This window comes from Piliocolobus tephrosceles, chromosome 9, assembly GCF_002776525.5.
Source record: "Piliocolobus tephrosceles isolate RC106 chromosome 9, ASM277652v3, whole genome shotgun sequence".
In the NCBI taxonomy this organism is placed as follows: domain Eukaryota; kingdom Metazoa; phylum Chordata; class Mammalia; order Primates; family Cercopithecidae; genus Piliocolobus; species Piliocolobus tephrosceles.
Window position 1 is genome coordinate 11149212 of NC_045442.1, and position 13574 is coordinate 11162785.

General features: G+C 43.6%; 1 protein-coding gene across 1 annotated transcript in view; it reads right to left on the reverse strand.

Moving 5' to 3' along the window:
• DMBT1 (deleted in malignant brain tumors 1) overlaps nucleotides 1-13574 on the reverse strand; it is an 89781-nt gene that overhangs the window by 70147 nt on the left and 6060 nt on the right. Inside the window, exon 2 of the mRNA XM_023224398.2 lies at nucleotides 2961-2990. Within this exon, the coding sequence (XP_023080166.2) occupies nucleotides 2961-2990 (30 nt within the window). The remainder of the gene's footprint in view (nucleotides 1-2960; nucleotides 2991-13574) is intronic.

Genomic DNA, 13574 nt, shown 5'->3' on the forward strand with positions numbered 1-13574 from the left:
CACACATACATACACACACATGCTCACGTGTGTTGATATTGGCTCAGAGTTGCACATACACAGAGCAAGGTGATATCCACACTACCAGAGCACATGACACCAGCATCTTCCCTGTGGCCACATTCGTAGTTATACCATCCGCTGTGGGGACAGCTTGACAGGTGGGGCTCCCTTCCCGAGCAATGCACATCACCCAAGAGAATGTTTCTCAAGCCCTGACCAAAGTGGGCCCCGAAGGGCTGACACGGAATAGCCACAGCCAAGCTGCCTGCAGACAACATCTGCATCCTGGGCATCCCAGCTGTCATCACACACAGTGCCCCAGTAGCCTTGGTACTGGACCTCCACCCGGCCCTGACACAGGTCACCTCCATTCACCAGTCTCAGAGGCAGACCTGCAGTGACACAGCAAGAAGCCCTTATCCTGGTGCTCTTGGCTGCCTTGACTTGCATCCCTACCCACTTCCCTCCCCCTTCTTCCTCTCACCACCCTGCCTATTTATAATCCTTCTCCCCACAGGACCTCAAATATCCTTGTTCTTCCACATTCTGTCTTTGCCCTCCTCTCATTCTGTATTTTCCCCCTGGAGAACCTCATGTACTCTGAGAACTTTCCAGAAGACCCCCAAATCCACCTCTCTGATCCTGACTCAGCCCTGACAGCCCAGCCCTGAGCTCTAGACCAGCATTTTCAGTGGCCTCCTGGCCATCCCATCCCCTACATCATCCCAAACTCAATACAGCCTCTTCCCTCCATTTGAATTAAGGATGTCATCATGCTCCACATCAACCATGCTGGGAACGAGGGCATCATATTCGACTCCTCCTTCTCCTCATGTCCGACATCTAACATCACCAAGGTCATTCTTTTCTTGTCATTCCCACTGCCATTTCACCGGGATAAGCCTTCATCCCCTTGAACCTGGCCTCCTCCCAGCTGAATCCTCAGTCTCTGCTCTTCCTTTCTCTAGTCCATCCACATTCATTGATTCAACCAGCATTGATGGAGTGCTTACTCTGTGCCCATTTCCATGCTAAGAGGATTCATCAGTCTCCAGGTGGTCTTCAAGTTTTATCTTTACAAAGTACAAATATATATTCAATTCAATTCCTTGCTCAAAATGCTTCAATATACTCTCCAGTCCCATCAGGATCAAGTCCAAGAGCAAGCTTTGACCTACTTTTCCAGATTCCTATCCTGGCAGGGGCTGAAACAGCCTGCTTCCCACCGTGGAGCTGGCCATGCTGGGAAGTCAGTAAGTACCACGTTCCTGCCTGACACAATGCCACTAGACCACCCACTGGGGTAAGCTGCATTGATGTGTGAGGAAAAGAGGCACAGGTCCCGAGGGGTGCAGCCCACCATCCTGAGAGTATGAGCCAGATCCTGGGTGTGGCTTTTCAATGGTGCGTTTGAGATTATGAGAAACTTGTGGTCACAGAGTGAGAGGCTGGAATGGGATGCAAGGGAAGGGGGCAGGTTGCTTTTTCTCCCAGAGGGAGGAAAGGCCACCTGCACCATCTTCAGGGCATCCCCAAAATACATTGAGAACCTCCCATGCTCTGTCACTCCCCTGATTCAGGAACACAATCTATGGAGGAGACGCCTGTTCAGACCCTCTTAGGAGCTAAACACGCTACCTTCTATGCCATCTACATCTCTTCTGGTGCAGAGATGAACCTAGAGGTGCAGCGGGGCAATGCACCCCCTCCTGGTCACCCTGTGAATGGTCCTTCCAGAAAAGTGCTCAGTCTCCCTGCCTCAGACTCTCCCTTGCTGGGTGTTGGTCAGAAAGCTGCCTTTCCCAGGCCATTTCTGGATCTCTCAAGTCATGTCTTGGAAAGGGAGGGACTGAACCTCAATAGGGCAAAGGGCCTAGGAGCAGAGTCATCCTAAGTGAACATATAGAAGACCCTGAAAAATCAAACTTAGGCACAAAGTTCTGCACACTCTCACTGGAGAGGCGGGGACATTTAGCCAAAGTCAAAGACCAGGGCAAGGGTAGGAAGAGGCACCCATCCTAGGCTCAAATCTCTGCCCTGCTACTCACCAGACACATAATCTTAGACATAGAAATATTGACAAATTAGCTAACTGTGTCCTGGTTTTCCCATCTGCAAAATGGGCATAATCATATTACTTACCTCAAAGTGTTCTTGGGAAGATTTCATGACAATAGCACTCACTATGGGCATTAGTTGGGCACTTACTGTGTGCCAGGTGGTATTTTAAGTATTTTTTAAATATATCTATTCATTTCATACATGAAAATCATTTTACGCATGGTATATAGCAAGTATTTGGTAGAGTTTAGTGATCTTCAAGACACCTGTCATTATTAGTGAAAAGAAAGGTGGGCTGGGCGCAGTGACTCACGCCTGTAATCCCAGCACTTTGGGAATCTGAGGTGGGTGGATCATGAGGTCAAGAGATCGAGACCATCCTGGCCAACATGGCGAAACCCCATCTCTACTAAAAATACAAAAATTAGCTGGGCGTGGTGGTGCGTGCCTGTAGTCCCAGCTACTCTGGAGGCTGAGGCAGGAAAATTGCTTGAACCCGGGAGGCGGAGATTGCAGTGAGTTGAGATTGCACCACTGCACTCCAGTCTGGCGACAGAGCGAGACTCCGTTTCAAAAAAAAAAAAAAAAAGAAAAGGTACTGACCTTTATTTTCAACTATCTCTCCTCACACCAAACTGAAGCTAACCTCATCTGATAAATGACTGAGAGTCAGAGAGCAAGAGGAAGGAGAACGACAGCTGGGATTGACCGAGTGTGCACTTGGGATATGCCCCAGGTCTTGGCACCCACGTCTCCTGTCTCCCCGGCATTCCTGCGTTCGCAAGGCGGGTGTTTGCTCTGTGACCTGGGCTGTGCTCAGCCTCAACTAGCCAACAGCAGCAGAGGAGAACTGGTACCAACCCCACCAGGGAAGACGAGTGAAGAAAAGGTCTTACCGTAGTCTGTAGTACTTGGGATCCACTCACCTGGAAAGAACGCAAATTCGTCTTAGAAACACTGTTTAGAAATGATTTCCTATGAGTCACAGAAATTGGCTTTCACTTCACCGTACAATCACACCAGAGGGCGCTGTGGCTCAATCTTGGGTTTGTGTGTCTCCGACGTTCTTGCTAAATAATTTTGCAATAGCAGATTAAAGCAAGGGGATTGGATATGAGGAGTTCGATCATTTTAGATGTAATGAAGCACATATGTCTCTTTACTAGGCCCCTAACGCTACAGCTTATAGCTACAGGATGTAATCTATACTTGGAAAGAAGGGCTGGACAAGAGAAGACAGCTTAAGCTGGTTGTCCAGTCTGAAATTTGAGTATAGCTGGCATTGACAACAGCCACTCAGATGCCCCCTAAATAAGAAAATATGTTAGTGTCAGATATTCTGTTCCTTCTGACCCATAACCTGAAAACATTTTATTCTATCTTGAAGCAAATGGAAATCTAGAGATCCCTGGATCTTTATATTCAGTGAGGCCGGACAAGGTCCGTCGGACTCAACTGTAGCTTTTGAGTTTCTTTTTGAGCAGTTCTAACTATACTTGTGAGTGTTGATATTTCACAACTTTTATATATTTAGAGGTCTTTCAAAGATCAGAGACAATATTTATTCATTTTTTTAAAAGGATAAAACTCATTCTATCTTGTAATCACCATATGAATCCATTAGATCCTTTTATAAATCCAAGATTTATTATTGGCTTCTGATTTTATTTTTCCTATATCTTGAAACATTTCACTATTTCATCATCCAATAAATTATTGCATGATTATTCATCAATTATTAAATAGTAAGAAAATGGTAGAATGGTCAAGTTGCCTAGAAGGAAGATGAACGAGTGAAATAAGTCATAATTCTTCCATGCCCAAAGTATTGTATTATCTTTCAAGAAGATTTTTTTAAGACTAGAGATACTTTCTTCATAGTCTGCTTTTAGCTTTCATTGAATGCAGTTAGGAATTAGAATTTTTTCATTTTCTACTTGTGATGGCAAAGAGAAGAAAACTGACAAAGAAAGATGTTTTTGCAATAATTAGATGAACCAGAAGAGGAATATAAAGATACAAGATATAGCATTCTACCAAATAATGTTAGAATTGATTGTACAACAAAAATCTCAGACTCTGAGTCCTCAGATGATGATATCCTAGATGAATTTCTCAAATTCAAGAATCCAGGAGCCAATGATACAATTCTAAGGACAAAAATAAAATACAGTACTCTTACCCACTTCCATAGGGATTTCATCACATGATATTTTGCAGCAAGAACTTCAATCATCTTATTTTGCTAGAAAAAGACCTGTGATGGTATTCTTTTATCTTTTGTGATGTTTATATACCAAAATCTATGTGATACAAAAAGGTCTGCTATGTTTAAATTTTTATTAACAATCCAACATACTTTCTTTCATTATTCCTTTTCTTTTTACTTCCTGGCAAAAGGAGGATTAAGGCATTTGACAAAATTATCAGATTATTATTTTATTTTTTGAGACAGAGTTTTGCTCTACTGCCCAGACTGGATTCAAATTCCTGGGTTCAAGCAAGCCTCCTGCCTCCAGCCCTGGAGTAGCTGGAACTATAGGCATGCACCACCATGCCCGGCTCTTCAGATTCTTTGTAAATGTGGGTCCTGATAGCACTGACAATTGTGGTTCAGAGATATGAATTTCTCTAATGGAACCAAGAGGCCAGTGACAGGACTTGCTGTATGTCAGAGAACCTCTTCACCTGCCTCAACAGTCTGAATGTGAGCTCCACGATGGGCTCCCCCAGCTGCCCTGATGGCTTAGGAAGGGGGCCACTGAAACCACGTGGCTACACATCCCTGAAAATGAAGAAGAAACTCACAGTAGAAACCAGAACATTCATGATGGAACGTATCTCAAAATAATAAGAGCTATTTATGACAAACCCACAGCCAATATCACACTGAATGGGAAAAAACTGGAAGCATTCCCTTTGAAAACTGGCACAAGACAGGGGTGCCCTCTCTCACCACTCCTATTCAACATAGTGTTGGAAGTTCCGGCCAGGGCAATCAGACAGGAGAAAGAAATAAGGGGTATTCAGTTAGGAAAAGAGGAAGTCAAATTGTCCCTGTTTGCAGATGACATGATTGTATATTTAGAAAACCCCATCGTCTCAGCCCAAAATCTCCTTAAGCTGATAAGCAACTTCAGCAAAGCCTCAGGATACAAAATCAATGTGCAAAAATCGCAAGCATTCTTATACATCAATAACAGACAAACAGAGAGCCAAATCATGAGTGAATCCCATTCACAATTGCTTCAAATAGAATAAAATACCTAGGAATCAAACTTACAAGGATGTGAAGGACCTCTTCAAGGAAAACTAGAAACCACTGCTCAATGAAATAAAAGAGGACACAAAGGAAGAACATTCCATGCTTATGGATAGGAAGAATCAATATTGTGAAAATGGCCATACTGCCCAAGGTAATTTATAGATTCAATGCCATCCCCATTAAGCTACCAATGACTTTCTTCACAGAATTGGAAAAACTACTTTAAAATTCATATGGAACCGAAAAAGAGCACACATTGCCAAGACAACCCTAAGCCAAAAGAACAAAGCTACCTGACTTCAAACTAAAAAACATCATGCTACCTGACTTCAAACTATACTACAAGGCTACAGTAACCAAAACAGCATGGTACTTGTACCAAAACAGAGATATAGACCAATGGAACAGAACAGAGCCCTCAGAAATAATACTACACATCCACAATCATCTGATCTTTGACAAACCTGAGAAAAACAAGAAATAAGGAAAGGATTCCCTATTTAATAAATGATGCTGGGAAAACTGGCTAGCCATATTTAGAAAGCTGAAACTGGATCCCTTCCTTACACCTTATACAAAAAGTAATTCAAGATGGATTAGAGACTTAAATGTTAGACCTAAAACCACAAAAACCCTAGAAGAAAACCTAGGCAATACCATTCAGGACATAGGCATGGGCAAGGACTTCATGTCTAAAACACCAAAAGCAATGGCAACAAAAGCCAAATTTGACAAATGGGATCTAATTAAACTAAAGAGCTTCTGCACAGCAAAAGAAACTACCATAAGAGTGAACAGGCAACCTACAGAATGGGAGAACATTTTTGCAATCTACTCATCTGACAAAGGGCTAATATCCAGAACCTACAAAGAACTCAAACAAATTTACAAGAAAAAAACAAACCCCATCAAAAATTGGGTGAAGGATATGAACAGATACTTCTCAAAAGAAGACATTTATGCCGCCAATAGACACATGAAAAAATGCTCATCATCACTCACCATCAGAGAAATGCAAATCAAAACCACAATGAGATACCATCTCACACCAGTTAGAATGGTAATCATTAAAAAGTCAGGAAACAACAGGTGCTGGACAGGATGTGGAGAAATAGGAACACTTTTACACTGTTGGTGGGACTGTAAACTAGTTCAACCATTGTGGAGACAGTGTGGCTATTCCTCAAGGATCTAGAACTAGAAATACCATTTGACCCAGCCATGCCATTACTGGGTTTATAACCAAAGGAGTATAAATCATACTGTTATAAAGACACATGCACATGTATGTCTATTGCAGCACTATTCACAATAGCAGACTTGGAACCAACCCAAATGTCCATCAATGACAGACTAGATTAAGAAAATGTGGCACATATACACCATGGAATACTATACAGCCATAAAAAAGGATGAGTTCATGTCCTTTGTAGGGACATGAATGCAGCTGGAAACCATCATTCTCAGCAAACTATCGCAAGAACAGAAAACCAAACACCGCATGTTCTAACTCACAGGTGGGAATTGAACAATGAGAACACTTGGACACAGGAAGAGGAACATCACACACTGGAGCCTGTCGTGGGGTGGGGGCAGGGGGTAGGGATAGCCTTAGGAGATAGACCTAATGTAAATGACGAGTTAATGGGTGCAGCACACCAATATAGCACATGTAAACATATGTAACAAACCTGCACGTTATGCACATGTACCCTAGAACTTAAAGTATAATAAAAAAGAAAAAAGAAAATAAAAAAAGAAACCAGAAACTAGAACATTCTTTCAACAGAGATAGCAAACTAGGGAACATCTGTACCAGAACATCCCCACCTCATTTCTGACATGCCATCCCTGCTCCCACACTCAAGGACAAGCTGACAGATGTGCCTGAGAGAGCCTTCCATTCAACACTCTGTCATTTAAACACAGTCTACATGACACCATGCAATTCCCACTGCCAGGTCCCAGGTATCCTGCTTAATCCCATGGCAGTCGAACTCATCCAGCTCAGAAACTCAGAGCTCCAGAGCCTTGACAAGGCTCATCCACAGCATGGAAGAGAACATTGAAGTTGTTCCTGGTTCTGCTGTCCACACATTTTGAATAGACCTTTCTGAACATATTAAGACCAATTTGTAGTCTTCCAAGAATCAACCACATGGCTGTAGATTACTCCAGCTGCCATTGTAGGAATGGTGGTAAATTATCTGAAGGGAGAAGCTTCCACTTGTTTGTTTTCCAGGAAATGGAGATAGAATGGTCTCTACCACTGGGGATCAGTGTCCGACACAGCTAAGCCATCAGAATGGCCCAACCAGAAGCGACACAGAGATCTGTCAAGGTATTTCCCAAAGATCTAAGCATTTTCCAAGAGTTCTGGTGCCTTTCCATTTGGACTTAGTCACTGCCACAAATCTCATGAAGGTGAGAAATGTACCTGCTGATGAAGAGCTTGAACATAAAAATAGGCAAGGTTTCATCAAGCCAGCCCATATCTACCAAGTAGGCTACTCCAATGATGCTGGGAGAGAAGCCTAAGGGGAGGAGCACTACAGGAAGAGAACCTAAGCAAACATTCATTGAAGACTTACTGTGTCTTCATAGTTTCTTGAAGATAATACCATTTTACCATTTATATATGTTATCGCTTTAACCCTCCCATAAACCCTGTCATCTGCACTTACAGATGAGAAACTGAGGCACAGATGTTTACAGAGTAGGCAAGGACACACAGACTGTAACATCCCTGTCCACGATTTTCCCCTGTACTGCCTCCTGCAAAACCACTGTCTGGTACCAACCCACTTCTTGTGGTTCTAGCTGATGCAAGGAAGGTGGTCCATGCCAACCTACTTTCCATAGCCCACCAGAGGTGGGTCTTCAATGGGAAGTCACCCAGCAGCCTTGACCAAAGCTCCACATTGCTTTACTATTGACTTTGCAGCACCATTCAAGATAAGACCATTTTGATCCTCACAGTTTTCATCTTTAAGGAGGTGGTAAGCCCTTCCCCTTCATCCATCACAAGCACACAGGTTATCTCACACTCTCAGGCACTATCTTTTCTGCCCTATAGTCTGCCTCTGTCTCAGTACGGTTTAAGGACTTTGTGGATGGGAGCCTCATGTGAGCCCTTGCCATGGAGTCTCATTGTCCCCAAGTGAATGGGGAGAGCCCGAGGGGATAGTGTGGAGGAGGTAGAGGATGACACAAAGTGGATGTAGTGGTGGATTGTTCATTGCTTAATGTGTCGGTTCGAGACATGACCAAGAATGAGCTCCCCAGAGATTTCCTCATTGATTATGTCTGCAGACTTGCCCCTGCCCTCTCCCTCCAGATTTAGACAAGGACTTAGAAAGCAAATAAGAACCAAGACTGACCACAGCTGTGCACACACCCACTCTTCACCCCTTTATCCCCAAAGACCAATATTTTCCCGCCACCAAAGGCAAGCACCACTTTCAAAACCTCACTAATCAGCAGTCTTTTTCCCTAGAGCTTCAGCAAGTGTATCAAGAACACAGACAGAGAAATGGGACCTCAGGAGAGCCTCCCATCAGAGCATCGCCCTGGCTAGATACACATTAGGGTAGCTGAGCAGGGAGGAGAGTATATGGCAGCTGGGGGACGGTAGCTACAGTCAACCTAAGTCCATGTCTGTTTCTTTCAAGTTCCTGACAACAGTTCCGGGGGTAAGAGGCAAATACTCTCCTTCCCCACTCTGCCTGGCTACTCCTGCACCTGCTCCCGACCTCAGCTCCCTGTGACTTCCTCAGGGTTGCTCTCCCAGATGGGCTGCTCACACCTCTCCTGCCATGCACTTCTGGCTCCAGCACTTTTTACACTTTGTCATTGTGCCTGTGTTATCCGTTGATGCGTCATCCCTGAAGGCAGGGGACGTGTTCCCAAGCTGTGGGATCTACTGCTTAGAAGGCTCCTAGGAGGACTGGGGTTCGCCAGATGAGGGGGCAAGGATGTCGAGGCCATTTTGAGAAGTCAATGTTAAAGGTTCAGTGTTACCAATCTGCTCGTGAAAAAGTCTTTAATATCAACAAGTCAAACTTACGATGTAGCCAAGAACTGTTTGGGAAAATGTTAAAAATTTAAATTCACTTGACAATAAATAAAAGTAGGCAGCACTTAAAGGACACACACACACACATACACACACCCCTTCTGTCACTTTCTTTGTAAACTCTGAGCAAAGTAGTGCTTCCAAAATTACATTGCAGACACCAAAGTTTAATTCAGTATTGGGCCATGCAGGATGGTTTCTCAAAGTGTGGTCTGCAAACCGTCCTCGTGTGGTTCCATAGAACTGAGGATTCTTGAGCCTCACCTCAGGCCCTCCAAATCAGGGTCTCTGGAGGGAGGAATTCCAAGGACCTATTCGAACAAATACTCTAGTTGATTCTGACGTGCACTGAAGTTTAAGGCAGGGACAAAATAACATTGAAAAAGAACACAATTTATAACCCATTTATGCTGCACTGAAAGAAATTTCTATTGCCTTTGTATTTCAAGAAGGGACACAAATCAAAGTTTTATTCAGTCCTTATGCCATTCATTAAAGTTCAGTGAAGCAGCATTTATTCTTAAGATATAAATAATTATATAGGATTTTTAAAAATCATAGACTAATACAGGATATTCTTTTCAAAGTACTTACTGAGTATTGTGAGATGAGATGATTCAGAAGCTGAAAAGAAATAAAAGAAAAATCAGACACATGTGTTTCACCCACAGAAATCCTGACCAAAACACCCACCTTCAAACCAATACAGTGGGCTGTGAACTAGAGCTGTAGAGGCTACACATAAATCACCATCAACAGATCTATAGTCTGTTTTTGAAATGTAATTCAAATTGATAACAATTTCCTGAGTCTTTAGCATATACAAGGCGAAATACTAAACCAGCCCCAGGAAATGTGGCGATTAAAAAAAAGGGCTCTCAGTATCTTAAAAATAAGTTTAATGAAACACTTGGTAATAACTTGTACATTTGCTCCTGTATATTTCCTGCTGAAGATACTTTGTTATTTTACTAAAATACAATTAACCCTTCATTACAGTGGAAAAGCAGATTAGGCTTGTGCACAAATGTGGGACTCGTTGCTTTTCTTATTTCTTTGAAAAAATTAGCCCATCCAGCTGGTATTTATGGGCCTGACGAGTTGAGTTTGAGAGCTTTGAATTAATTTGCTAGCTTTCAAGGAACTGAATGAAATTGCTAAAATGCAGATTAGCAATCACTTGGTCATTTAATTCTAAAAAGTCAGGTGATGTGTTGACAGAGACCATGGGCAATGAAAATGCCTTTTCTTTCCCATAAAATGACAGAGATAATCATTTATTGAGACTTCCTACCTTTCAGAAGGTTACTGGGAGAATTAAAGGGGACAATGCCCATGAAATTCTCATCCTACTAACTGGCACAAAGTCAGCACACCGCAAGGGTTAGGTACTATAGTAATATCAATGATGATGATGACTGATTGTACAATTTCTACCACTCAGTGTTTTAAACATTTCACCTGTATTATCTCATTTTGTCTTTATGGCAACTCACGATGGTAGGGTTTTTCCTCTTGGCTTATAGAGATGTAAACTGAAGCACTTAGAGGTAAAATAAGTTACCCAAGATATTAGTATTATTTCCATTTTCCTTTTGGAGAAACTGAAGTCTAGGGAGGAATAGGTATATTGACTATTATTACTCTGCCCTGTGCTACACATTTGCATTATCTCTTGGAGGCCCAACTGAGCAGATGACACCAGCGTCTTCATTGTGGCCACAGTTATGGGAGAGCCAGCCATTGTGGGGGCAGCTCCACAGGTAAGACTTATATCCTGAGCAGCATATGTCATCCAGGACAATCGGCCCTGAGCCTTGGCCAAAACCAGCCACTTCCTGGGGCTGACACAGCCGAGCTGCCTGCAGACCATGTTGGCATCATTGATGTCCCAGAAGTCATCACACATGGTGCCCCAGGAACCATGGTACCTGACCTCCACCCAGCCCTTACACCGGTCACCTCCATTCACCAGCCTCAGGGTCAAATCTAGAGGGAGACACAGAGACTTCACTTCTCTGTCCCTTGCCTTACACTGTGAGTAAGGACCCCAAAAAGAACTGACGATCTGAAACCCAGATTTCTCAGCATGTTTTCCTGTTTGAATTTAAGGTCAACTTTCCTGACTCTTTGGTAGAGTTTGGCCAACCTTGCATCTTGAGGCGGCCTGTGTAGGCATCATCAATTTCAAGTTCCACTGTGCCTCTGGCCTGACCTTTCAAGTAAGGTTCCAACTATGAAGAACCTGTCCTGCCCACGGCAACTCCTTTTCTCGCCAATGGAAGTGCCCCACGTGAGCCCAGCACTGTGATGGGAATTACTCCAGATGGGCTCCCTTCAGAAAACAAAATAGCCCTCCAGGTATCACTGGAAGAGCTAGGCTTGCTTCTAAGGTGCCTGTAACCCTGCGCTTCACACTTCCACACTCCTGACACCTCTTCTCCCCACTCTCTCATGCCCCAAGGTGCCAATCTTGAAAGCTTAGTCATGGCAGATGATTTTGGGCATCTGCTAACATGGGAACCTCAGATCATGTACAAGAGCTTCACACGTATCATCTTAGCTCATTCTCAACACAACTCCATGGAGAGACTGAGGCTCAAGAAGGTCACCCACTTGCTCATCAACTGACTCGCAAGTGACAGAGCAGGACATGTCCTCAAGCTACTGCTCTTAACCATTTCATGCGTCTTCCTTCTGCTATATATTTTTTAACATTTGAAACATTTGACCCAACTCATGGCTTATGCTTTTGTATAAACAGGTCCTCACATACACACACAGGACTATAATAAGATGAGGAAATACTGAGTGGAGGCAGTTATCATTTGAAGTATTAACTAGGGTAGAGTTTTCAAGATGTGTTGCAAATTCTAGAAAAGAAGAGAAAAAATAAGGGATTATATCCAAAGATCCTCAGTTAGATGTTGCTGTACTCATGTGCCTCTGCTGCCCTGGGGACTGGGTACAATCCCCCGGACACCCAGTGGGGCAGCCTGGGGGCAGAAATCAGAGGCAGGAGGTATGCATAGGCAGGGGTGGGCATGGAGGCCCAGGGCCTGTCAGCTGGAAGGAGGAAGGGGCTGAAGGGCCAACCTTGGCGACCCCATTAAAGGAGGTTCTCCCTGCTCTACGTCTAAAACCTAGCAGCAGTCGGATGCAGTGGCTCACATGTGTAATCTTAGCACTTTGGGAGGCCAAGGCAGGAGGATTGCTTGAGCCTAGGAGTTGCAGACCAGCCTGGGCAACATGGCAAGAACTTGTCTCTACAAAAGTTAAATAAAATAAAATAAAATAGCATAGTGGTGTGCACCTGTAGAGGCTGAGGGAGGAGAAAGGCTTGAACCTGGGAGGTCGAGGCTATGGTGAGCCATGTCTAGGCCACTGCACCCCATCCTTGGCAACAGAACAAGACCCTGTCTCAAATATAAATCTATATATATATATATCAGAACAAGACATATATTTGAGATGTACACATATATATCTATATATATATTTTCTTTTAAAACAAAACCCAGCAGGATTTTCTGCAGCAGGCCCTCCTGATTCCGTGGGGGTAGTCTTGGGCAGCACCACTCCCCAGCCCAGAGCTTAGATATAGCATTACCAGTCATCACCCGAGTCTCCTGAAAACCAGCGTCTGTGGCATGTCTCACGCTTCCTGCTGCTGAAATTGCAAAGCAAAAAGGCCAAATAAGAGGTCATCTGAAAACAAGAGTTAAATCTGACACCCTTCTTAATTTGAGCAGGAGAGGGGGGCAACACCACATTTTAGTTTGGGGGTTCACTGGGTTTGTCACTTGTTAATTAAGTCACTCAGTGAATATGGAATAATCTCTGACTGCTCCATGAAGCATTAAACGTCAGGGAGAAAAGAAGGAATTTGTCCTAAAAGGTAAGACTCAGCCCTCCGGAGCTCACAGGCCACTTGGGCAGACACAGCTTGGTGCCTGATAACTTGGTTTTGGCCTAAGCGGGGCCCAGAGTAGAGGAGAAGTAGAAACGTCAGAGGGAGCAATTCATGGGGCCCCTCTGAGCAAGAACTACCCAGAGAAGTGGATATTTCACGTAGGTTTGGAACGAGACATAGACATGTGTCAAAAGAAAATGGGGTAAAAATAGGATTGTCAGATAAAATATAGGACGTCCAGTTAAACTTGAATGTCA